At 35.6% G+C, this 27,766-nt stretch overlaps 1 protein-coding gene across 2 annotated transcripts in view; it reads right to left on the bottom strand.

The window, feature by feature from the left end:
* The window catches only part of ATR (ATR serine/threonine kinase), a 42,655-nt gene that overhangs the window by 4,198 nt on the left and 10,691 nt on the right, over window positions 1–27,766 (bottom strand). For both annotated transcript variants that reach the window (XM_040612847.1, XM_040612848.1), the window contains 29 exons: window positions 27,433–27,600; window positions 26,353–26,547; window positions 25,813–25,998; window positions 25,260–25,352; window positions 23,077–23,207; window positions 22,743–22,886; window positions 21,436–21,529; window positions 20,290–20,415; window positions 18,567–18,773; window positions 18,243–18,356; window positions 17,208–17,323; window positions 16,176–16,296; window positions 15,120–15,257; window positions 13,791–13,998; window positions 13,143–13,321; window positions 12,066–12,230; window positions 10,818–10,909; window positions 10,140–10,231; window positions 9,559–9,736; window positions 8,157–8,333; window positions 7,620–7,779; window positions 6,897–7,076; window positions 5,373–5,515; window positions 4,872–4,969; window positions 3,535–3,767; window positions 2,632–2,766; window positions 1,858–2,058; window positions 1,404–1,547; window positions 560–710 (listed from right to left, as the gene is read on the bottom strand). In XM_040612847.1, coding sequence (XP_040468781.1) covers window positions 560–710; window positions 1,404–1,547; window positions 1,858–2,058; window positions 2,632–2,766; window positions 3,535–3,767; window positions 4,872–4,969; window positions 5,373–5,515; window positions 6,897–7,076; window positions 7,620–7,779; window positions 8,157–8,333; window positions 9,559–9,736; window positions 10,140–10,231; window positions 10,818–10,909; window positions 12,066–12,230; window positions 13,143–13,321; window positions 13,791–13,998; window positions 15,120–15,257; window positions 16,176–16,296; window positions 17,208–17,323; window positions 18,243–18,356; window positions 18,567–18,773; window positions 20,290–20,415; window positions 21,436–21,529; window positions 22,743–22,886; window positions 23,077–23,207; window positions 25,260–25,352; window positions 25,813–25,998; window positions 26,353–26,547; window positions 27,433–27,600 — 4,369 coding nt within the window. The remainder of the gene's footprint in view (window positions 1–559; window positions 711–1,403; window positions 1,548–1,857; window positions 2,059–2,631; window positions 2,767–3,534; window positions 3,768–4,871; window positions 4,970–5,372; window positions 5,516–6,896; window positions 7,077–7,619; window positions 7,780–8,156; window positions 8,334–9,558; window positions 9,737–10,139; window positions 10,232–10,817; window positions 10,910–12,065; window positions 12,231–13,142; window positions 13,322–13,790; window positions 13,999–15,119; window positions 15,258–16,175; window positions 16,297–17,207; window positions 17,324–18,242; window positions 18,357–18,566; window positions 18,774–20,289; window positions 20,416–21,435; window positions 21,530–22,742; window positions 22,887–23,076; window positions 23,208–25,259; window positions 25,353–25,812; window positions 25,999–26,352; window positions 26,548–27,432; window positions 27,601–27,766) is intronic.

The raw sequence follows: 27,766 nt of genomic DNA on the forward strand, positions 1-27,766 counted from the left end.
TTCCAAACTCCTTGATGTCTGCATACATACAGATAACGTGTTAAATTTCCCCTCCAAATTTTACTGCACTAACCAGGAAGTTGCTTTGTTAACAAGAAGTCAAAAATCTGATCTTTTCCCTCTAAAACTGCTGTACCCTCAACCTTGAGTCAATTCTAAATTATCTTTGTTATCTCACACAAATGTAACAGAAATGAAAAGCAACAGATCAAATCTAAAGAAAAAGCCCATACTCTTTTCTATTATTCACTGCTGCACATACATTCCCATGCTGCTGGCACCACTCCTGAAATGATTTGCATCATTGTATAAAAGAATATATTAAAATGATTGTGTTATCAGTTCTCTTAAGGACCTTGTTTATTGCAAGCACCAATTTTCTTCCATTTGAAAGTAAAAGTCTGAATAATAATATCTTGCATATAATTAAAAACACACATGAATGCATCTTGCTAGAATTTAGTCTGATCCTTGCTGTTGGTCTCATTTACTAATTAATATAAAAGCTCTTTAAAAAAAATAAAATGAAGTATCACTATAGTCTAATATATTTATTTACCTTTCTCCTTATAAAGTTTTATCAGGATATTTCTAAAACCAGCAGTATTGTTCACCCATTCAATTATGCCACATTCATCATTTAATGGAATAACTGCATAGGTTCGAATATGGAGCTCTCGCCTACGTGATTCTGCATCTTTTCTTAAGCACTATTCACAAAAGAAAAATTAGATTAACAGATAACATGGACACGATCAAAATATATCAATAAAATTAACCATTCCATGTATATCTTTTTCCAATGACATAATCTAGAATTTAAAATTCTAAGCCTCGCCGTCCGCACTGGTCAAATGCAAGCAAAATGTGCACCTGTTGTCCAAATTAAATTAAAAAAAGAGAATTACACAATTAAGTCTAACTGCATAACTTGTGCATGGCTTAAATCCTTAAAACCATTATTTTAAATAAGTTTTTTAGTATTTCAGAGATGCCATCATTTGCTTTAACCTCATAGAAAACATGGTACCTTAACCTTAAGCATATTGCCAAGAAGCAAAACACAACTAAAATAGGTATAGCAACACTTATAGTATGAAAAGATAAATTTACCTATTTCTCATTAAAAATATTAGAAAATCCTGAATAAGAAATATGAAGCATGACAGCAGAATGTTTGCAGTTGTTCACTGTAAATAATCTTTCCTGTATATTTTTTCTGGAATAAGCAATTCCTTATTATCAATTGCTACTAATTTCTGCCGAAACAAGGTATTTTGCAAGTTTACTTCCCTTCCAGTAAGCTTTATCTCAAGGGAAGTTGGTTGTGGCTTTTTGTTCAATATTCAGCATTTTATTCTGCTCAATAAACATAATGCAACTGATTGTCTAACTCATCAAACCTTATTAATAAGGGAGTTGAATTCCATGAGCCGACAGTCTTTTCTTAGATCGTCTTTTGGCTTACACATCATAATGTAAGATTTCCCATCTGAACCTTTTAAGGTGATCTTTTTTGGCTTTTGAAGTGAGGCAAGAATTTCCACCTAAGGAAAAAATGAAATTCTTTATTAACACATGTATCAGGTCGTAAAAAACGAAGTGTCTAACTGTAATAAACCACTGCAACCAATCACATTAGCACTTCCATGGTGTTACACCACGTTAACCACAGGCCATATCTTCAGCTAAATACCAAGAGGCCATATCTGTCTCAGGTTGTCATGACAGAAGCCACTCAAGTTTCCACGAAAGTAATTACGAAGTCCACTCCTCCATTTCTAGGGAACCAAAATATATTTGCAGCTACATTTGTTGAACATGAAGATTAAAATGAGGTGCCAGCCAGAGGCTTACCGCATCGTCAAAGCCTGCAATGTAGGCCCACCGTCCAGGAAAAGGTTCATGGTTAGTATGTGTACCAGGAGTTGAAGGAAGAGTTGGTATCATTACAGATTGTAAGGGAATGAGAATTTCACTAAATGTCTGCTCTTCTACTAATCTCTTAAGTGCTCTGAAATGAATATTCATACTTAATGTTGAGCTGTTTCCATCAACCTTGAAAAGAAATATTCAAAATTTAACAATAAACACTCAAAATATTACTGTTATTACTACTCATATCAACTAACAAATAGAGTAACAAATGCTTATAATAAGAAGAAAAATGGCTAATTACATATCAAATTAAATGGGAGTGGTCAAAAGTAAATATATCTGCCCATTATGGCACATGAATTTTTCACTCTGAATGTAAATACAGAATAATGAAATATTTATTTTTACCTTTATTATCAAGTGCATTTGTTCATGAAAACACAACCAGCCTATTTTTACAGTAAAACTCTGTGAAAGTTACTGGCCAAGAATCATACATGAAAGCACCGAATAATGTAAAGCCCATGCACTGTGAAATGTACCATTAGGTACTGAAATATTTTAAAGTGTGCTCAATGTCTAGCTATTTTCTACTCTTCTGAATATTTTTATTAAGTAAAAAGTAACATCTTTTACAAGTTAAGATGCAATGATGTAATGAATTGGCTAATGAAAGCTATCAGAAGAAGCTTTTTCTATAACATTTCTGAATAATCCTATTACACGCATTAATTGGTTTATGTTTTTAATTACCGGTTTGTTGCATAGTTCTAACAGCCTATCTGTAAGGCGTGTTGCATCTCCAATAAATTTTCCTAAAGATTCCTTCATGTGAATGGCTTTGTTTAGAATTTCCTTGCATCTATTGACACGCATAGGGTAAGAAGACTGAAAAAAGAGCAAAGTTAACATTTATTAAAACAACAGTCAAATCCATTAAAGAATCCAAACACCCACACCCTCCCAGTAATTTATATAGTCTACTATCTACTATATTAACATACTCTAGTATCTACTATCTGGAGAAGGAAGTTCTCCAACCAAAATCTGGGACCTGAACAAGTACTCAAGTGGTACGGTTGGGGTGTGTGTCTGTGTGTGGGGGTATTATCTTTGCGAAACCATTCTTGGGAGTCCCACAACATAAAAGCCAATATTCAGGAATATGCTAGTGATCTGAACGTTATTTCACCAGCCTTAAAGAAATAGTATGCACGATGCTTTCTAATTTGCTTTGGAACAACCCTACTACCAGTTAAGTATTAGGACTAAGTGGTATGTCTATCTCATTTTAATGAAGGCATAGAGTTGATAATAAAACTGGAAGTACTATTACAATATTAAAACCAACAAAATCTCTTGTCCATAGCCACCCAATTCATTTGTTCAAATTTCCTTTCCTAATACATCATACAAATCAGGATGCATGTTAGCAACCTAATTTTAAACATTTTAACTGTAATATCTGAACTTTAGATTACAATAAAATCTTTTGCAGTGACAACATTGATACCCTGTTCCACAACACTGTATCACAGCAATGGAAACTCTCCATTCCTTATCATCTTTAAGTAAAATAGGGTATAGTGACATTTCTCTCTGATGAAAATAGTTTTACAAACGTAATAACAGGTGTAGCTATACTTATCAAGATACCTTGGACACAGCAGTCATCATCCACATTGCTTGCTGTGGATAGGCTAAAAATACTTTAGCAACAATCACCATCAGAACTGCGAAGACTTCATCATGAGAATGGCAGATTCGGGAGATCAACTGAGAAAAAGCTGTCAGAAACTGGTAGGGTGCCAGGTGATTTGTGTGCTCTGTAATCACCTTATTTATTTTAGACAAATCATTTTTCATTTGAACACGTTCTGAACGACTAGCTGAAAAATACAAGAGAACAAGATTATGCTCCCTTTTTTCCTCCATCTGAAATGCAATTTAAATCACAGCCACACAAACATTTTCATAAGCAAAAAAACCCCACCAAAGGCGGCAAAAGAAAAGCTTCTACTGTAACGTTCTTTTTAACGTAATATACAATGACAATACATATGCTATTTAACTAATCAGAATAACAGGAAATAAGCACAGACAACAGGGACATATACAGACAGTATCAGAAAAGCTCTCCTTACACCTTCAAAATAAAACGTTATCATTCCTCCAAAATGATGCAATGGCATAGAACAAAACAAAAACACTCCATGTATTTCTCTGGTAAAAGAACTCCAATGATCTTTAGTGGAGCGAAAATAAAGAAAACCTTTACAAGGGATGAAACTAGCACATCTGCTCCTATCTCCATGCCTGCCCCTGAGGGCCCAGCATGAGCTGCACATCGACAACACAAAAAGCAGCATCTCATGTGCCTGCAGCTAAATTCAGTTGACCTAAGTGTAGAGAACCAGGTCAAGATCAAGAAGCCACAACTATCTGCTTCACTCTAGACATGCAGGCAATGTTTGTAATTCTCATTTGTACAGAACTATCTCCCACCCAAAACGCATCTATGATAGTAGTTTCAAATGCCTTGATGCTGCCTACAGGATTCCTGCCCCCACCCCCCCATTTAAATTTCAGCAAAATTCTTTCATCAACTGGAAGCAAGACACTGGAAAAAAGCCTCAAAGCCTAACACCTTACTGTAGCAGGTGCATACAAAACCACTACTCATTAGTCATGAAGCATTTTAGGAGAGGTGACTGGTGACATTAAGAATTTTCCCTAAATCTGTTCGTTGACTTAAACTACCTGAGAAGCAATGTTATCTCATTATGTATTTTTAAAAAAGGGTTAATTAAAATAATTAATAATCCCTTGCATATTAACATCCTGTAATTTAAAATAATAGCAGTATTTTCTTGTTTCCATATAACCACAGGCAATAAAGCTAAACAAAGAACTGTAAGTATACTTCACCGCTCTTTCTATCATATACTCTTAAGTATGGCACAGGAAGTATGTACTAGAAAAAAAAGTTCTACCTTTATCACATTCATATGCTTTTGCTCCAAAGTCCAGCCATAAAGATAGCATTCTTGGCATTGACTGATAGATGAATTGGTTTCCATACTGCAGAGACCTGTGATTACATGTTGAAATGACAGCATGTTAATGATATACATTAGAAACACTACAAATTTTACATCCTAAATTGTTTCACATTCCATTCTGGACTTTAGAAATTTATGTTCATGATTTTAATCCATCTGTAACAGCTAAAGCTTACTAAACAAAGCTTTGTTTTTAGTAATCAAAACTGCAGATAAAATAATTGTCTTGCACAAAACAGAAAATTGCTTAGCCAGAAGTAAAATTAATTAGGTATGAAAACAAAAAGGAAGCATGCAGTATTTTGTTTGACATTATTGCAGAAAAATTCGAATCAGTTTGAGTTGTTGAAAGACAATACATTCCTATAAAGTTTTTTCAGTATAATAGTCAACCTTCTATAGAACCTAAGCAAAGTTCCCCCAGGGTCTAACCTCCCAAAATGATGAACTATGTATCTAATCAAATCTCCTTGTTTTTCCATCTTGTTGTCAGTTACCATTGGCATTAATTTATCATAGTATTTAGCAAGATAAAAATGTCCATCTTCCCATTCTGGCAAGAAAACCGTAACATCCTGCAACAAAATCAAGAAGAGATAATTACTTTTGAAAGGATGCTAAATTTAAAATTAAAAAACGCAACCCAATAATAATAATAAAAAAGTATCAAGAAACAAGAATCTTGTATTAGTTACCTCTGTGCAAAGTACACGCAAAAAAGTATTAATTGTAACTTTGTAACTCAAATAATTATAATTTTGCCCCAAGAAAAATGCCTGTACAAACTAAAAGTCTGTTCTTAAAATACCTTTTGAATTTAGAGACAGCAAGATAACTCACAACAGGATTACAGAGAATCCATAGTTTCTTTAAAAATTTCAGAGATTACTGTTTCTTTAAAAAGATTATAATCAAGTTCCTGATCAACTCAATACTGGGTTCTCACAGTTTTTTGAAAAATGAAAGTGCAGGCTGTCAGTAGTTGGACTCAATTTTAAAGGTCTTTTCCAACCTACATGATTCTATGATTTTATGTTTTTCACATTCCTGTTTTCCTTCTAAATCACGTGGTTTAAAAGAAAACCAAAACGAAACAAAAATTTGTGACACACATTAGAAAAGAAATAACACAGCAAGTAGAACATCCATTCTCTAATAACACTGGCTTGTTTCCAGCACCAATATTTAGAGAGTAGAGAATTCTAAGCATTAGTATTTTACTATTATCCTCCAAAATTTCATTAGTTTCCATTATTTAAACCTTCATTTGATTTGATACAACTGTTAAAATTTTTCTCCAAATGACTGTTACATAAGTATTTTAATTAGTAGGACAGCAGTAACTATTAACAGTATCAAATGTCAGAACCTGGATAGGAGACATACTACTTCTAAGGAAGCATAAAGCACTGCATCAGCTACACATTTAGTAGGCAATATTAATCAATGCCAAACAGTATTTCACTGGTGTAGTAAGATGAAACAGTGTAGCACTGTGTTGTTGAAGAAACACACACCATCTGCCCCTTTTCCTAGTTCAACAGAGACTGCAAGTTACAAGTCACCACCAGAGAGAGAAGTAACCCTGAAGAGTAGTACAATGTGTCGTCACGTTATTTCAGTATGCACACACTTTATCGAGGCATTCTAATTTGTGCATGCACAAGAAAAAAGCCATGCTCCTGTAATTTGTTTTTTTTACTTTAAAAGAGCTATATTAGGTATTCTTAGTTCCCACTGTTAGGAACTGTAGACGTCCCTGTATTGATGTGTTATATTAAAGCTAACCCAGATAGTTAAATCTTTACAAAAAACCTACTTCCCTCCTACACACTGATACACCATTTAATTCCACTGATGTTATCCTTGATTGACATCATTAGAAGCATAACAATAGCTTACTTAAGGTACATATTATTATTCAAAACTGCTGTCTTGTTAACACTAGTATATTACCTTATACTTTTTCATAACTGCATTGCTTTCAAAGTTAGCAGTTTCTTCCATAAATCTACCCACTAGCAGCATTGCCCGACCATGGATGAGCTGAGTTTTGCTACTGCACGGTGCTTTATTTTCAGGGAAACATAACTCAACTCCCTTTTGGAGAACAATGAGTGCCTCATGAACCTCACCCTAAGGGAAAGAGGAAAACATTTTATACATTTAATAAGACAGATGTAGAACGTCAATCTTACAGTTGTTATTAAGGCAAAGCTATGTCCCTCGGCGTGTTCTAGATCATTTTGGCTCTGGTAACTGAATATTACTGACATCAAGTGATTCTTATATTCCTTTGTTATCTCAGCACTGTTGTCCTTTTAGGTTTACCACAATAATTGCTCCCATTTTTGCTGCCTACCCCTATTATAAGTACACAAATTAAGGCAAAGTCTACTATTAAGATAATTTAAATTTGCCTGGGCTGCTTTGACAGAGGCAGGTAACCCACTAGTTTTATACATAGCTGCCAGGAGAGTTAATAGATACAGTAAAGGGCTGACTAGCAGCTGGAAGTAAAAAATTCCCATTGCTCAACTGCAACCAGAATGTGTTGATAGTGCCAGCTAACATATTTTGGATTATGCATACTGATTGTGTGCCTTTTTTACCTGAAGAAAACTGAAAAGATTATTTTCTTGCAGGTAAGAAAGTAAATTCCATCTTTATTTTCTTTACCTTGGACCAGAGCCACTTTGCTCTTTCTATGTAAAGTTCTGAGAGTGTAGATTCCCCAGCATTCAGAAGAGCATTATATGCAGTCTGGTGATGACCGGCTTTTCTTGCAACTCTAGCACTTTGGAGCCAACACTGACCAACAAGCTCACTGTAATCCTGGCTGCAGAGATATTTTGGCAGAAAACGAAAAATTTCAGTGATGAATGCTACTGTACAATCTGAAGTAAATATCACATGTTGAAGCACAGAATTTCTCAATAAGTTATATACTACATAGAAATAATTTAAAATTATTAGTAATACATCTGTTTCACCTTTTCTCTGTGTAGGCCTAGAAACAAATACTCTTTCCACCCTGATTATGCCTTCCTCCCCACCACCATGGACACCACTTTTTCTCTTCTATTTTGAAGGCATGTAACATTGGAAAAGATTGCTACAACACAAATTTTCCAAGTTTTATCTTCTAACACACATAAGGAAAAACTACAATATTACTAAGAACACAACACAGGCAAGAAATAGTCATGTTCTCACCTTTTACTGAGACTAAGCAAAGCCCTTCTCAGTGCTAAAATGGGTTCTTTTGCTCTGTAAGAGTTTTGGGTCATTTCAATACGAGCACACCAATTCAGGGAATCTCTACCGTGGTCACCATCTGGTTGCTGAAACACTGGTCCAATACTATGTTCCAACTCACACAGCATATGCAACCTGTATTAGAAAAACAAAGGCAAAAAAATCATTGAAACTTGTTTGCTGTTTGAGATTTATGCAAGTTTTATAAAAAAAAATTTGCCATTCTCTTTCTAAAAGCTGGCCATGTGAGTAACTTCAAAGAGTAAGATTTCTTTTAAAAGCAAAAAAGCAGCAAAACCAGACACACAAAATCAAGGATTTTTGAACTGATTTAGTCATTTTCTCACTTTTCCTTTGCCAAGCTGCTGAACACAGAGACAATGAAGATCACTTGGAGAGAAAGTCAACCTTTAGAAACATTTCTATCCATTCCTTTTAGCGATAAATCCTCAAAAATTCAGGTATTTTCAACAAATGCCATTTTAGAAGTAAAATACTATCTGTTACTTAAACACCTCCTTTACAATAAAAGTGATTGCATTTACTTAAAAATACCATTACTATTAGCTGTCACTGTAAAGCTGCAAAGCTGAGAGCTTGTAAACACTTGTGTTCTCATTGGCAGTGTCAAAGTGTACTAAGTATGTCTAACGGAAAAAGTGTCTTCTGAGTAGCCCAGACCAACAGCTAAATCAAACTATTTTGAAACACTGCTTTCTCAATACTCAAACACCATTTCCTAAATGAAACCACACTGCAAAAATTACCAACCATATTATAGGATTAATAAGTAATTAAGAAATATATACTTCAACTGTCTAATTTCATGCAATATCTTGCCATAAGGATGCATTTACAGTGCAGAGGAAGCATTCAGCTTTTAACATTAAAAAAACACTAATCACTTTTTAGTCTACTACAGCCAACTTCAAAATCTATTAAAAAAGGTAAAACTACTGAGAGGGATGGGGTTTGTATTCTCACTGCTCTTTACTGATTAAAGTGGGGAGTGCTTTTAGGCCACCATACAGATTGAAAGCATGCTCTTAACAGAGTTACTGGCCTGTATGTACTGCTTTAAGCACGGAATTAAATCATTGATTTTTATTACCTGATATTTATATAAACTTGCTTGCTGACTCTGAAAGACTATACCCAACAGTTCCACTGTAAATATTTTTCATGGGTGACAAATGTAAATTCCCAATTGATCAAAGGTTTCCAACTGGGCGAGTATTAAAAAAAGAGGTGACAGAAAACCATTTATTGTGGAAATGGAAAATTCCTGCTGCTGCATACATAATTATGTGATTTCTGTAAATCCATTTCTTGAAAACAGAAAATCAGAAAAATCAGAAACCTGATAATATGTTCATATCCTCGCTGATAGGATCCTCTTTCAAAGCTCGCTGCTGAAAGGGGTACAATCTGTTCTGCTCGAACAACCTTGAGAGTTTCATAAAAAGCTGCTTCATTTTTCTTCTTGGCTGATAATAATAGATGTCCTAGTCTGACACTCCAAGTAGTGGATTTCACATCTTTGGGGAGAACAAAAGCCTCTCAAAATCTGTTTCTTTAAGCAGCTTAATCAGAACACGCAAATTTGTCTTAACATATGACTGGAAAAATAAGTTTCTCAGAACTGACTGATTTAATTTTAGAAATACTGTATAATTCCACCCCACGAGGCACCCTCTTCAAACCAACCCAGAAGAAATTTGCCCTTATGCTCAGTTAAAAATTTCTGCGTAAAGGCTATATGGTTTACAATCAAATACATTTACAAAGTCTAGAAGACTGTCAGAACCAACCCCCCTGCCAGCAGAACCCAAGACTAAAAAATTACAGTAGCTGCCTCTTGATTCAAGATGATTAGACTAAAACATGTATCTGTTCAGAAATGCAAGGAAGTATTCATATTTTGATATCACGACAACTTACCTGAAGCCAAATAATTTTCCAGTAAATCCCATCTTGACAGTTTCCAGGCTGCTTCTACTCTGTAAGTGTTCAATTCAGAAATCCATTCAGACCTATTAGAAGAAAATGAAGGCAATAAAAGTGCATGCTAAACTCAATTTTTTTCCTTTCCCCCTCAGTATGTTAGTCCTACATTATATTATGAAATATTATTTGTTAAAAAGTTCTCTTACTTAAGAAGATGCAAGGTAAGCTTGCTTCTAATAAAATTCAATAAAACCAAAGGGTATGCACTGATAACACATAATAGCTGTACAACACGATCCCACAGATTCAATTTCCAAGTGTATTTAACTTCTAGGGTACATTTTAAAAACTACCATCTTTCAGTTCATTTACCCTATTAGGCTACAGAACAGCTATGGAACCAATAGCATCCAAGACATGAATAAAGTTTCTATTTAACAAATTAAAGCACATATCAACAGTGCACACAGTACAGAAAGGAAGTACTAACATTTCTGGAAGACTTGAAATAAAAATTTTCTAGACAAAGCCCTTATTTTCTAGCTTCACACTGCTAGGTATGCTCAATAGCATCAAATGCTTAATAATGCAATAAAATGGTTAGTGAGACACAGGTATAACACATGAGCTTCGTATTACTCAAATAAACATTGTATTAGATGCTTACAGTACCTGTTTGCAAGCACTCCATTGACCTGAGTAATCACAGTAGATAACTGGCCAAGGCCTAACATGGACTTCACTACACCATGATAATGAATAATCTAGAAATAGAAGGGGAAAAAAAAAGCAAACTACCATATGAAGAAAACCACCCACAATACATTGATGAAATTCATGGTAGTCTGAAGGAAGAAATATGTCCGTTTGGAGGCTTTTTATAATATGACAAAGCTTAACTAATTGCACCATAATCTAAATGAATATTCAAAATTAAAAGTCTATGACTACCAAAGAAATCACCACTAGCTGTTTTTGAAATGTACCTCACCACAAATATAGTTTGACAGGGATTTATTAATACCCCAATCAGAGCTGTGAATATTTAAAGAAATGAGCAACAACTAGAAAAAAAAAAATCACAGGAAGGAAATTACCCCAAACCTCACAGCAATTTCACTCTTCATGAAAGCATTTTTCAAACTCTGGGAATGAAGCAGGGCCATCAAAACACTCTGTTTACCATACCTGTTATCAGCTGTGCTAGATAACCTCGGCTTCATAGGGAAGCGTAAGAAACCATAGGGATATCCTAACCTAGGAAAGTTTTTACCAGCTTCCATTAGAAGAGTATTTTAAATATAGAATGGGTAATACATGTCTTCAGCTTCCTTTTTGTGCTTGTCATCACATGCCTGTATATTCATTTTTGGCATATAGAAAGCATGACAGTTTTCCAGTACTGTTTAGTTTTGCAGTACCTTATGTTTATGTTCCAAATAAAGGAAAGGAAAGGGGAACAGAAGACAAATAATTTTAACTTTTCTGTAATCAATTTCCAACTGCTTTTATATTATGAAGATTTTCTCTGGAAGTCAACAATCAAAAGCAGTCAGAATTACTTTGAATAAAACCTGTGGCAACCTGCTTTAATAATTCTCTTGCCATGTACCACTACTGATTGATATTTAAGCAATCCAATTCCAGGCCTTTCCAGGCAAAGGCTGAACTTTAAATGGTAAGCTGTCCCAGAAAAACATCTAACGGTTAATCCAAGCCTGCCAATTACAGTGTAAATCTCTTATTGGGTTTGTTTCAGTTCATAAGACACTTCCAACAGCAATAATTATCCAGCAACTGCCACAGCAAACTCTTATGATCCCATTTTACTTAAATATTCTAAAGAAGTATTTTTGGCTTAATCTTGTGTTAGTTAAGAAGGATAAAAAAAATTAATAGAAGAATTTATCTTGTATTTACCTGATCAGGTTCCAGTTGGATAGCCCTATCATAGCAGGCTGTTGCATCTCTTAACAAGCCAATACTTTCATGTTCAAGGATTTGTTCTTTGAGAGATGGTTCTGCTTTCCGAATTGCACTCACCCCAGCTACTCCATCTGGCTCATGCATAGCAGCATACAATTTCTTTATTCAAACAGAATTGGAGATGTACATTAAAAACAACTCTAAGACAACAAGAAGATATTTTATATAATGTGCTTAGAATCACACATCATCTTGAAAAGGGAGAACAAACTACTCTGTAGGACTTCTTGGCATTAAAATTTCATGGAAAATGACAATTTTGCTGGGCTACTTTCAGAGTTGAGCCCTACTTTTGCTTAGCATACTGTAACACTCATGATCTCCTACTACAGAAAGAATAAAGAATAACACATCTAGTTACCTGAAACCATCTGTGTAAAGTGCAAAATAAATATCCTGTTATTACGTGATAAAGCTATATAATGTGAAGCTGCATTTTACATAAGGTAGAAAAGGAATATACTAAGTTTTCCAAATGTGAAATTCACTGTGGAATCTAAACCATAAGTAACAACAAACAGGCTCATCCCACAGGTTAAAATACTTCTTGAAAATAATTTAAATCATTTTCAACACCCTTAGCATTAGCTCTTTCTCTGCTTTAGAATAAGCCACTCAGCTTTTCTTCAAATGTGTTTTGGCTTTTTTTTTTGGTTGTTGCTGGTTTTGTTTGTTATTATAGCTGGCTGCGTTTTCTCTGACAAAGGGCACAAAGTTAACTATAAGCAATAAATGCTATGCTTTCAACAAAACCACATTTAGCTGTTTTCAAAGTTTCACAATCTTTTATTATACACTAGAAAGCTACTACTGTTTCATATAAGAAACATGCCAAGCAAGGGGGAAGAACTAAACATTGCTTAAAGACAGATGACAGAACACTTGTATCCAATAGCAAGAGCTTAACTACATCTTTTCTTCTTCCCATCCCAGAGAATCTGACAAAGCTTTATTCATCAATGTCTATTTTCTTTTTAAAATTCAACAAACAAAACCCAAAAGGAACTTAACCTGAAGAAATCCAAGATGCTCCTGAATATTTTGTTTCTTCTCTGTGATAAATGATTCAAAGTGCATCACAGCCCTTGTGTAAGCCTTAGAACGAAAGGAAGCCACAGCTAGTGTATCCTGAGGTATGAGGTCTAGAAACCGTGTCACATTTTGGTATTCTCCATAGTCCTCACTTGATGCTATAGAGAAAAGACATTTTTGAAAAGCCTGTCCACTGAAGTTTCATTTATAAGAATGACCTTATGCAGCAAAAGTCAGTTAATTATTCTACAATTTGTGAGATAATCTGATTAATTTAAGATCCCATTTTTCTCTTCTGTCAACAATAATTTATTTAAAACAATCCTGGTGAACAGCCTACACCTTACAAGACAGCATAGACTACGTTAAACTGAATGTTTAGAAAACTACCAAGAAATTAATGTGGTTTTTTTGTTCATTTAAAATCTGTATTTCTTACAATAGGCATTCAAAATAATGAATTTGGGGTGGGAGGGCATGGAACTCACAATACCACGGTAAGAAATCATACAGCAGATTAACATTATTTGAATATTGCCTTCTTAAATGGTCATAATATGAAGTAGCAAATTTAAACAGTTTTTGAAGAATGTAAATGCCACTTTATATAAAATAAGCATCACTCACTTTTTAAATCACCTCTGTCTTTGCTAGACTTGCCAGTGTTTTTCTCAGCAATAACTATTTGAAACTTATGTCTAGCCCACTGAGTGAGATGATCAAGCATGGAGAACACTGTCTGTGTGCTCAGCTGACTTAAATCAGATGCACTGTCTTCAAGTCTCCTGGTAGACTGGTCATTATGTTTCAGAACAGCCATAATCTCCACATAAACCTACACAAACAATACGACAAAACACAGAACTGCCATATAGGTGTCAAAATCATAGGAAACAGCAATGAACAAAAAAAAAAAATCAAGCTAAAACCCTAGATATTTTAATTGTGTATTTTAATAATTTTGGGGTGCTTTGAAAGCTGTTTGTCCCACAGTCTTAAGAGGAAGAAATGGCTAACAAAGCAGCAGTTGTTGTCACTAAATTCCATACAGGGAGAGAGCCTTTGAAAAGCAAACCCTTGGATTCAGAATAACCATCACAATTACTGGAATTTTAGGTTTCAAGACACAATGAATGCTACTGCACTTCTGCTGCAATACAATACCTCAAGGTTTGATAAGAGTCAAGTTATTTACTGGCTACTGGATCACAGATCTACTTTTTAATATGTAAGTAAATACCAGGCTAAAAGACTCGCTTGCTGTTTGTTTTAATCAACATAATATGAATTAACATACATAACAGATGCTTATTGTGGATGTACTCGTTCACACAAGAAAAATCATCACACACCTCTACACACCCAGAATGTTTAAACTCTGGTATCTTGGCTGTGAAATTTCAAATTAATACCATGTTAATCATATTTTTCAGTCTCTAACTTCTGCCAAAGCAAACTGAAGGAAAGCAGACTGGATGATTCTTTTCTCTCCTATCCTTCATTTGCTACAAAATTTCTATGAATCCTGCTGTGCATCAATCTGGTAGCTAAATATTTTTTCCATTTAAGTTTTAAGTGTATGCAAGGGGGAGAAAAAAATATGGGTCTGAATTCTTGAAGGTATAAAAGTTCAATTTATTCCTTGTTGCACTCTGTTCCTCTTTGTGCTACCCCAGCTCTTGATGTTATTGCAGTCATAATTAACTGCATAATATCTCGTCCTAGGCCCTACTGAAGAAACAGATGGAAATCCACAGAAAAGCAGTTCAACACAATTTTGTATGAATTTATTCAAAGCCCTGCCAGAAAATTTATGTTATGAATCCAGGAAAGGAGTTTAACTTCTCCACAATTTGTTCATATAGGTCTACTGTAACTCTGCAGAGCTGAACAGCTCTTACAAAGAACAGCTCCTGAACATTCCTATGAAGAACAATACCATCTCAAACATCTCACCTCTTGTTGATCCTCTTGACTGCATCCCAACAAAACATAGACAAGGATGTGCGGAAGCAGATAAAGTGTCACTTTATAGTCGTTCTTCATCATAATACTGCAGCAATCGAAAACTTTTCTGGCAAGATCATGCCGCACCTATAGAAAAATATTATTTCCATGAAAAGCATCATTACATCATTAGAAAAATGCAAATGCCTAAGCAATTAATAGGCTTCTTTTTGTTGACAAATACAAATTCTATTCCATCAAATAATTTTAAGATACTTCTCTCCTACAGAAGATTTATCAGACTTAAACCTGCAACAGGGATGCCAAATGACAGCTACTACTTGTATCAATTGCTGATACATGTAAGACAGAAAGACAACCAAGCTTTGTTTACATGTTCCACTTCTCCATGTTTTCTACACCACTGTGAGCTTGCACTAGCCACAGAAAAACGCTTAAGTTAAGGCCAAGAGTTTACAACTGCACTCAGCCCTTAAAAGCTTGCAAAAACTAGGAAATTTTGAAGATGTTCAACTCTTCTGTCTGAAAAAGAAAAGAGGACAGTGTAGCTACTGAGGTATTTTGATTAAATTTACTTAAAGTGGTTGACTTAGAAGTAAAATTTTCAGTGGTTCACTTATGTGTTGGAAAGAGAAAAGGAAAGGAAGAATAAGACAAGTACTTTTTATGTGTTGGGACTGTGGAGCTATAAAAAAGCAAAAGAAACCTTTCAGAAACTGAGAAGGCAAATTTGACATTTTCCAGAAGCATTTCAGCTACTTCCCATGAGCCTTTGTCAGTGCCTTCAGCTATACAAGAGTCTCTGGAAAAGGGCAAGCTTCCTAGACTTTTGGCTTTGACAGTGTCTGTGAAGCCCAGCCAAGAAGCAACAATGTTGGGGAAGGGAAGGTGCATGGTTACCTTGATGATGCAAGCAGGTATGTGCTTTAACAGGCCTATAGCAAACAGGCATATTCCCCCATCCACCCCTGACTTTCAGAAACCAAAATGCGGTTCAAGAGTGTGTTGTATAAACCAATACAGAGAGCAACTTTATTCTCTTACCTTTGTTATAAGATAACCTGCCCAAGTTGCGGACCATTCTGCAAAATTATCCCCTAATTTGCTTAAGTAAATTGGCTTCTTCATCTTAGACCAATTTACAGACTTTTGATAACTCTTGTACCTGTAATTTTAAAATAGCCATTTAATAATACTATCTTTTTAATTTAACATAATGAAAAACAATAGCACATTGTTAATTATGAAGTTACCTAACTGGAATCTTATTAAGCTTCATCTTCTGAATCTTTTACAAAAGCATTAAGAAAATACTTTCAGTAGCCAAAAGCTTTTATTCTAAAGCTTCTTAAAACGAAACGTGAAATACAAACAACATAACACATTACAAGGATTTTTAAGTATACTTCGAAGTGCTGTTCAAATCAGTTTTAAGAAATTAAATTTGATAAACATTTGAGTATTATGTTCTAGACAGGAAAACCCTAGAACATAAATGGCAGTCAAGAAATGCCAAAAAGTTTGTCTTCCAAAAAGGTAAAACTTATCAAAGATAAGCATGGCTGTCTTCATGAGGAAACAGAAACATTGTTAATTATTTCAAATTAAGGTGCATATATCATTCTAAGTTTTGTTCACATTATTTTTATCACTAATCCAACAAAATGAAATGACAAATTAAACCCCAGTTGAGTTCCTCTCCTACTTCTTTCTATAAAGGGTAACAAGTAAAGGGGCATTAATGGATTTGAGTACAAACTCAAATTCTAGTAGAGAATTTGTACAGAGGAAACAAAAGCTTCAAAACACTGTATAAGACAATGCTCTAGGGACAAACAGGCAGATGTGGGCAAAGTTTGAGCTCAGTGTTTTGCTTGATTTACAGAGAATCATATTCAAGGAAGTGCTAATTCAGCTCTACATAGAAAGAACTTATTTGAATTTTGTATATACACACATCACTCTTCACAGAAGAGGACCATTCACAAACCCAAATTACGATATTGCTAGCCTAGTGGAAAAAAAGAAAAGTTTTTAAAGCTGTTATAAAAAGAAATTGCTTAAGTTGATATATACCGTGTATTTAAGTGAGGTTCCAAGATCTCCTGCACATGCTCAGGAAACCTCCTCCAAAGCCTGGAGCCTGGGCAGTCAGAGTGTGTCTCTCTACAGTCATAAATAGACAGTAACTCCTGAAAATGCATGGTTTACATGACCAAGTTAGCACTGAAAGTATTTCATGACCACAGCAGTAATGAAGACTGGTGTACATACAGAAGCAATGAGACAGAAGTTACAGAATGCTTAATTCAGAAATTATAACTGCAAAACTTTAATCCAATACTGTTAATCCCCTATTACTAGGCAGTGCTGATTTCAACTAACTATTGATTCTCTAGATTCTCCAGCTGGTGTTTGGACCATGTTATCTCTTATTCTTCACACCTGCTAATAAGCAAGGACTAGAAGTTAGTTTGATTCCTCCTTATGCATAAGCTAATGAAATCTTCTTATTCCACTGACTACAAGGGGCCCCTTACTTTCTCTTGGAGCAAAGAATTCTCCTGAAGTTTTCACAAAGATATTGAGTAACAACAAAAATCCAAGAAAAAACCCAAACACCACAAAACCAATGACCAAATCAGTTTGGAGTTGCCAAACCACTGAAAAGAATAGTAGGCTCCCTTTCAGTTACTTCTTATAAGCATAAGCATAATAATCCTCTTAGGACTATTTACTACTTTTCATTTCTGCCTATGGAACCTGCACCATTTCTAAGAAAGCATCAGGATTCCTACATGAATCACTATGTTTGGACTGTTAGTTACCTCTGAAACATCAGATCTCTCCTAAAATATCATAACACAAAAGCAAACAAATCTTCTTTTATTTGACAATTCCCCAGAATTCTAAGTGAGCACTAAAGAGTTTAAAAAATAAAAAAATCACTACTCTGAATAACCATCTACCTTGCAATTTAAAGCTCTATAAGAAAAGTTTCAAATACTTAAACTCGTACTTTGAAATGTACTTTTGTATTGCATAATTCTAAGTTCAGTGTGATAGGAAATCATTTGTGAAGAAAAAATAGGATCTAACCACATATCTTACCTGAATTGCATATGCTGCAGAATCCTGAGCCCGAACATTATCAGCATAAGCAAGGAACGCTCTGGTCAGTTCCATTAATAATCCATAGGCAAAATTTGGATCCTCCACACCAGCCTCCATCACGAACAGAATGACAGTGTTATTAAAACAAGAGTAATCGCTCTGTCTTTAATCTCTGAATAACACTTTGAAGCCTAACTCTAAACTGGTTTATGTAAGAAAGCAAGCGTAGATGCCCACAGCCTAAAATTGAGGTTCCCTACTCCCCAAGTACTTTTAAAAAACCCTTAATGCTAAGCACAATACTACAGCAATACTTCTTACCACAAACGTAAAATGCTTTCCTTGAGTTTCACTTGTTGAGAAGTCGAGCCTGCCAGGATCTATGGCTCCCAGTTCACCTAAACATTCTCCACAAAGTAATCGGGCTTGAGAATTTGCATCCTGGCAGCCGATAAGAAGTACAGTTACCAACTGGGAGATAACTGGCTCCACAGTTTCGCTGTCTGTTACATACTTGATCAATTTTTCCTAGGAGGTTGAAAAATAAAGATGAGTTTACTATAAACTCATGGTTGTAGAATAACAATCTCAGAAATTTTTCATCTGTAACTCACTCTTTAACTCTGTATTTCATTTACCCTTGACTTTAGGTTAGCGAGTCAAATACTGTCAATTTGTAACTATAGCCCATTGCCATATTATTGCTCACGATCCTAGGAAGAACTAAACAAATGAGTAAGAATGAGGGAATTGAAGTCAATTAATAATGCTGTCATGGCAAATACTGTATTTCATTACCGTGCACCTCTCTACTAACTTTATTTTCCCTCCTTGTCTTACCAAGAAAAACCTCTCTTCTACATCATCTTTTTCACTTATCTGTGACTTTTCTTCATGTGTTCTGATACTTCCTCTCAATTTCTTTCATGCAGCTGTTGTCATACCTTCCAAGTTTGCTGCCATTTGTATCTTTATTATTTCCTTTTTGTGGGCCATTTCTTCACTCTCAAGTCCTACAAAGCCCAGGGTTTCAAGTCCTTTGATCAATGCCCATCATTTTAACTGGATGACCCTTCATTTTGGCCCAGCTTTTATTCTCCAGTTCCACATTTAGTCCAAACACAGAAAAAAATTTCTCTTAATAATGTGATGAAGTTTGCAATCGTTACGTTTAATGAAAACTGAAACCACAGCAAACATAACAGAGCAAATAGTTTTACAAGCTGTGGAACTAATTAAGTTTGATTTGCCTCAATTATTTTTATGGACTTCTAAGAAAGACATGGCAAGATTTTGCTGACCTGAGCTGCAAGAATTACTCATTGGCCAGGAATATACATACATAACGATTGTTCGTTCTTAAGCTAGGATTTTTTTAAATTTCTGACTGAAAAGAGTGTCCCACAATTGTATAGCTATTAAGGGCATAGATTTGTTTATTGATTTATTTATTAAATTAAGTCACATACACCTCTCTGGGCATATAAACACACAGATTTGTGAAGCAGTATCTTCAACTTACACACGGCTATAAAAGTTATTTTAGTATAATCAATTAATTCAAATTATTGAGGGTATAAGGCAAAGACGGAAGAGGAAAAAAATATTAAAGGCGTGAGGTGGTCACACACATCTAATTCTTTCAGATATTACACTCACACACACAAAAAAGCGGCCTTTAATGTATTAGTCTCCTGATGCAAAAGCCATACATGTTCTAACAGAGAACAAGCCCACACAATAGATTGCTGAAATGGATTTCTTAAGACATATCTTTCCTCAGAGTTGAAGAAAAGATAAGAAATGTACCACTAGCCTTGCTGAATCAACATCCCACAGATTTGGAGGATTTGAGAGTCCTCTTGCAAGGAGACATGATGAAAAAGAACCCCTAACTCCCCATTACATTAAGAAACAGCTAGCTTAATAATTTGAGGAGAATACCACAGTTCACGTTAATATCCAGTAACAGTGATGATTATTATATTGTTGGTCCAGATGTGACTGATTTATTTTTATTTCTACTGAAGGAAGTTTTCTATACCTGATTTCTATATAATGTTTCTTTCAGGTTGGTAAGTGCATGAATACGAACATCCACGTTCTCATGCTGAATTGCCCTCATAGACAGCTGCAGTGTTGTCTGCAAGTCGGTGCTTTTGGAGGATTCCTGAGCAAGACATGACATTAAAAGTTCAAGTTAAGCATAACAAGAACACAGCTAAGCAACATCTCAACACAAGTGAGAACAAGCACAAACAATTACCTTTCTGCCTACATTCTCACCTACCATAGACCACAGACTCACTATCTGTTTCTTAAAATGTTTTCTTCAAAAAGCGGCTATATTTACACCTCTGTGCAAGTATAATGATCGCTTAAACAAAAGTAATTAAATCAGAATAAGCTGTTTCGAGTACCTCATTATCTAAAAACCAAATTAATTTTTACTTTTGTTACCTCACTCCCACTACATAATTGCTACTTCCCACCTATTACCTAACCATTCTGAGAGCATTAAAAGAAATAGACCACAGAGTGTTGCAGCACAATCAAACTAGTTGGCTGCAACAAGGCTTTGCTATTGGTCAGATTCTACTGACTGTGCTGTATCTCCCTCCTCCAGAGGTCAGACCATACTGCTCCTCCTCCATCTGACCCCCCTCTCCCACCATCCTCAGGGCTACTTAACCACTTAGCAGGAACGAGCTACAGCTGCACATTGCCCATGTCAATCAACCCACTGCCTTGGAGGCAAGGCCACAGCTGCATGTTATCAATGCTGATCAACCCACTGCCTTCATTCCTCTACAACAGAGTACTCCTGAAAATAGACAAATTTTGTTAGCTTTAAAGAGAATATGGAAGGGGGATCAAATTAAAATAGTTTCTCTTGTAATACAATCATTGCCATAGCTTATACTGCTGGTTTTCATAATATCTTTAGTCTGAAAAAGTTGAGAAGTGTTTAAGAGATGCTACGTAAACAAGCACGTTGCACATGAGCCTATTTCACTCCTAAAGAAAAATCAGAACCTGCTTAAAAGTATTCCTGCAATACACAAACTCTGTTTTGTTGTGGAAGCAGATAAGTACTATTTCCACTTAACAGTAAACTACACATTTTCTTCATCTGTCATTAATTCGTTTGATACATTAAAAATAAAAAAATAAATAAAAGAAGCTGTACCTTTCTGTATTCCTGAAGGACGACCTGAATTTCTTTTAATTCCGGAAGGTCAGGCAGAAAATATATTTCATGTAAAAAGTCTCGCACTGCATCCCTAATAGTTATGAAAAAAAATATTGCAAAGAACATAGCAAACATTAGTTGGATCGGGAAAACCTTAAAAACCCATCAACAGAAAGCAATGAAATGTAATGACAAGAACAACAAAGGCTTGAAAAACAAAAAAGTAAATTCCATGGATTTTTATCTAAGCATAAATATTAAACAATTTGTTTCTCTTGTTACTTGACTAAGCCACAGGTATTCCTCCTCTATGCTTTAAATTACTTTCTCTTCCAAAGACAGTTCTTTCCAAAGGTTTCAAAGTTGCCATTCATCTCTACCAGGACTGGCTCCTCTTATTTTGACACTGGCCAAAGGGTGAGCATAATCCTATTTGATGTGAATCCTGTTCCAGTTTTCCTCATAAGAAAAGGAAACACAACCAAAAAAAAGAATTCTGTGTTCCTAACACGAAGGAATCTCTTTCAGTTTTGCTGATATGGGCTCCTACAAGAGCCTTATTACTCCTGCTGTCGCCTTTTATTTTGAATACTGTTGGCATGATAGAGTGCAAGAAAAATGACAACCCAACAAAAGTAATCAAGATAAAATCTATCATCATTCCTAAAAAAAAAACCCAAATCATAATTTTAAGCTAAAAAACATTAAATTAAAAAGAATTAAGGCTCAACACTGTCATGAAAAAGAATGTCACAAAAATTTAAGTCTTTTGCATTACACTGGTTTTATTTTCAGTTGGTGCAACCACTTGTGAGGAGGCTGTATGAAATCTTACTCAACATTAAATTCTGTGTGCTTAAGTATAACTAATTATTGAAGGAAACAAATAAGTAACTAATTTGCTATTTCCAACTCTGTACACTTCTCTCTAGCTTACAGTAAACGTTAACAATCATTGTTATCCTCATTGTGTGCCCTGTAGAGGGAAGTCTGCTTCTGTACCAGCACAAAACAACACGGAATCAGAAAACCTGGCAAGGATCAGTGTCTGAACGAGTTGTAAGTTGGCCATATCATCATGTATTTTTAAAGGACAAAATAAAAACACCTTTTCAGATGAGGCTATTATTTGTCAAAGTTCACAATCTCATTGCAATTTAGAGAAGTGGGACTTTTATAGAACACACACAATTTTGCAGAAAAACAATTTTTCTCATCTCAGTGCTGGACAACTTTAATTAAGGATCATCCCCATTTGTATTGCAGAATTTAATCAACATAACTGTAAATATTTTGTACGGTACCTGTTCTCAACTATGAGAAAGTAAAATACTGCTGTAGTTTCCCTTGGCTGGATATGTATTAGGGGCAATAACACTACTATCACATGACTAAGCAAGGAGCCAAGGTATGAATGGTCCAGACTTCGAACAAAACAATCCCAGGCTCTAAACAAGAAAAGACAACAAAACAACAGTAATCAGTGATGTTTTTCTCTGCATAAAGATGTTTTAGGTGAGTCATTTAGGTGAGAAGCATTTTAAGTTACTTCAGCTCTATGGTTTAGATTACTGTCTAAAACAAAACAGTGTATTCGGACACAAATGGCAGGTATGTCACTGGGCACTATCAGTTCACCTGCAACACAGTTCTGGAAAGTCATCCTTGTATCTTAGAGCTGTTCGCAGCGTAGTCATCATCTTCACTCTTACTGAACTGATGTGTTTGGGACCCATGAGCTTCATTAAAGACATAAGACTGTTCAAGGCCTAGACATAGAGAAAATTCATTTTAGTGTATTAAGAGACTCAGTAAAACATAGACAAGCCATATTTTCTAATAATACCAGGCTACCCCAGTGTCGTGATTTAGCCCCAGCTGATAATTAAGTACCATGCAGCCACTCACTCACTTACCCCTTGCCACAGGGATGGCAAGGAGAATCAGGAGGGAATGTAAAGTCAAGTCTTGAGATAAGAACAAATTAACAACTGAAATAAAACAAGTAATAATGGTAACAACTACTATAATGAAAAGGAGGGAGAAGGGGAGAGAAGCAAAATCCAAAGCGAAGGGAGAAAAGAAGACAAGTGATGCACAGTACAGTTGCTCACCACCCACTGACTGATGCCCAGCCACTCCCTGAGCTGCAGTTCGCCGGCCCCAACCAACTCCTCCTGTTTATATACTGAGCAGCGTGTTCTAAGGCATGGGATATCCCTTTGGCTAGTTCAGGCCAGCTGTCCTGTCTGTGTTCCCTCCCAATTTCCTATTCCTCTCCAGCCTCCTCCCCAGCAAGGCCTGAGAAACTGAAAAGTCCTTGATTTAATATAAACATTACCTAGCAACAACTAAGAACATTTATCAACACTATTCTCACACCAAATCCAGAACAGAGCACTGCAACAGCTACTAAGAAGAAAACTAACTCTATCTCAGCTGAAACCAGGACAGCTGGCTTAAGAAACCATACTCTATAAGACATCAAATGTGGTCTGATGTTTCAATAAAGAATTGGGAGGTTAGAGAAGAGAATGAAAAGGGACTCTGTAATGACAGTGTTGTATCAAAAAGTTGTTATTTAGGCTGTTGATAGATTGATGAGGAGTAACACCAAAGGATACCATTAGTTATAGAAGCCCTGTTATAGGATAATTGACTATATGTCCAAAGTTTTAGAAGCTGAAAAGAGTGGGGTTTGGAAATACAGAGAAAACAAACGTGTTTAAAAAAAAACACAATAAAACACCAACAACAGAATTGACATACAACTTCTGGCAGAAGTGATTGGTAAGCTTCATGGAACAGGTAATAGCTCAGTTGTCAATGAGACTGAAGAAGGACAGAAGAGAAATACTGAGACACAGAAAAAGCAGGAGATATTTCAGCCACAGTAACACTGTACCAAATAAGGTAGTACAACATCCAGCATAACAAATCAGTAACAGAGAAAGAAACTTGAGCTTAAGGAAAGGTCATGGAAGGGGAAACTCACCAAGAACAAAAAACAGCAAGAAAAGGTAGAAACAATACCAGGTGCAGCAGAAGAAATACTATACAAATGAAGAAATGCAGAAAGCATAAAAATAAGAGGCTATGAAAACAAGAGCATTCCAATGTGAATATCTGAGAAGCAAAATGCTTGAAGGAACACCAGACAAAATGTAGTCTGTCAATGTAAAGGTTATATATATTCTACCATTGAAAAATTCCCTACAGAAATCTGCACTGCCTCTGTGAGGTGGCCAAAAGGCCTGTCTTGTGGTTAAAAAAAAACTGTCTCAGCAAAGCAGAATTTTTAGACTCTGTCTCAAGTTGTGAGCTTCAATTTCTCTAAACGGTCTCTACTGTAAAACTCAAAGGAGCTGTTTTGTGAGAAGCAAAACAAATAAAGCTGTTTCTCTTGGATTTGCATGTTTTTTTCTTTAGCTTTGCCCTTTGGTGCCCTTGTAACTGTTCCCTGCAGTAACTCCAGTTTTCTCCAGATTCCCTCATCCTACACTTCATTTCTTTCACACATATAAAACACACACATGGATTCCTCCTCTATAATTACTGATTGACTGACTTGTTAAATGTACCATGCCTAACTAACTGAAATATATACATTAGCTGAAATGAAACATGAAAGAAACAAAATAAAATTTTGAGCTTACACAGAAGTCCTACCCACAGTGAGACCAGCAGTTTTCAAGCATCACATCAGAGCCTTAGTACCTTTGAGACGTCAATGACAACTGCACAATCACATAAATAAGTCTGGAATATTAAAGTAGCCCTTAATTTTGAATATTAAGACAAAGATAATCAAGTTTATGCACCATTTTTTTATCCTCAATGCCAACACTGGAACTCAGTAACTGCATGTTAAAAAATGCCAAGATACCAAGCAATTTAGGTTGCAGATAATCAGCCTGTGGAGGAAAAAGAAAAAGAAGAAAAAGTAAAAACTCCAAGCAATCTTACTATTAACATATTCCTAAACTATGAGAAATTACAAAGCAACTATGAAATGCTAATTCAGAAAGACAAATGAGAAGAATCCCAAATACATACACTGCTCCTTATGAAGTATCAGCACTAATGAAAGACATTCCTATTAGACTATAGGGTTTTTGCTTTGGTAGGGTTTTGGCATTTGTGCGTCTTCTTTGTTTGTTTGTTTGTAGTGGTTTTTTTGTTTTGTTTTTTTATGCATACTGGGTATGTAACTCCGTTACAGGAACACGTAATATGAAATGCCAGCCTTTCCTCCACTTCGTTTTCCCCACCAAATAAGTGATGTTCAGAGAATACCAAATTGTCTTCACTCTCAGACTGGAGAAAAAAAATATCACTGAACAGAACTGAACATGAATATTTTTATGTCCTTACCATTTGTTCAGGTGATGTTATTTCTCTAGGTCCCTGATAAGGATCATCATGAGATGCAAACGTAGCCAGTATTGACAAACCATTGAAGACTTGTTGATAGTGCTCTCCTATACGCAGCAATAATTCATTATGCAGCCCCTGGTAGTCCTGTCTAAGCAAGCTGCCCAGTTCTATTTCGGTCTCATTCTATAATCAAATAGCAAACAGAGACCAAGTCTTCATTTCATCATAATGAAACTAGCACACTGAGAAACAGAAGATACTTGACTCTGGTTGATTTACCATAGAAATCAAAGAAAGATTCCAGTCAGCTCAGTGTTAGATAAACAAATTTTTTAGTTTTAAAGTTCACAAAGTATCTTACAACAGCTCTTCAGAGCCAACAGAACAGATTATGAATGACAAGAACAACAAAACTTCTGCATACACAACTTCCCCACCTATACTTTGCAATATCTTAACTTTAATAAAGCAGAAAGCCCGCTATACATTAATTGTTGCTCCTAATCTGCACATATAATAGAGCAAATGCCAATTTACCTTAAGGTAATGAAGCGCCCTCTCAAGCTCATCCTTGGAGCAGGAACAGACCAAATGAGAGAAGATGTATTTGAAGTTATTGATTAAAATCTCTCTTCGGTTTACATTCAGCTGTTTTGCTATGGTCCGAATAAGTGTGGAGGCTGCAGGACTAGCCTTGGCTGCAAGGTCTGGAAGCAAAACTTGTAGGGTCCGCTGGTAAATTAAGAACAACACAATAGAAAAAAGAAGCAAACAAAAAACCCCTCCCAAACCCCATGGTTTGGCTTTGTTCCATTTGTGTCAGTACAACATTACACATCTCTGGTCATACGTATGACCACAGGTATGAATAAAGAACAACTTTAAGATGGAAATACCCAGGAAAAATGCAGATAAAATAAATTACTTAAGGAGGTGCTTCATCTAATCCATACTGAGAAGCATGCAAACAAAAGTGGGCTAGCATTTTTTCTGTCTATACAGATTCTCCACAGAAATAGATCCTGAGAAAAAAAACCCAAAACCCAACAAAAAATCCACAACACAAAAAAACCAGACCCAGACTCAACACCACCCCCCCAACCTACCAGTCAACTAGAACACGGCTTACTTAATGGTTGTGCACTTCCCATCTACCAACAAGCAAAATGTGAGTATGAATAAGAAGCTACTTAGGCTTCAAGACTGACAGATATCTAACCAGATCAGGAAGAGATCTATCCACGGAAAAATAGCTTTCTTCATTTGAAGCAAGAAAGTACACACCATGCAAAAAAAATCACACCTTACAGATAATTCCTCCAAGGGCACTACATCATTAATATCAATATGCGCTATGAACACTCCAGGCCTTAGTTACTTCATCATGTCATACATGAATTAGCACTGTGGCCGCTGCTGTAACTCCTTGATAAAACTGTCCCTCTGTATTTGAGCTCCCAGTTGCAACAATCCCAGAGTATTCAATATTATAACAAAGAGCAACTAGAGAAAAGATTCAGTTTCATGACATTCACTGAAAATTTGTGGACTAAAATAGAAATCCACAAGCATGCAAACACGCACACAATCAAAAGTAAAACGGACTGACCAACTTACTGAGAGAAAGCGATTTAGATCTGGAAAATCAAATACACTGGCGATCTCAGATAACATGTCCAGAGCCATTTCTCTTTGGTGAGCAGCTGTTTGATTCTGTAGCTCATTACCCTGGCATGGAGCACTTAGCACTGCCATCTGGCTGGAGTGCAGGGATTCTACTAGAAACTAAGCATGAAGAAATATGTACTTAGTATTACTTTCCCCTTTTTCATTCCCTAAAAATAAACACAAAGTTTCGCTCCTCATTCTATGCATCTGTTTTTCCTTCTCATTCGTTGCATAGATTTATGATTATTACTTTGCAACAGAACTGGATTATCATCTACTTAAT

The sequence above is a fragment of the Falco naumanni genome, chromosome 13 (assembly GCF_017639655.2).
Source record: "Falco naumanni isolate bFalNau1 chromosome 13, bFalNau1.pat, whole genome shotgun sequence".
Classification (NCBI taxonomy): domain Eukaryota; kingdom Metazoa; phylum Chordata; class Aves; order Falconiformes; family Falconidae; genus Falco; species Falco naumanni.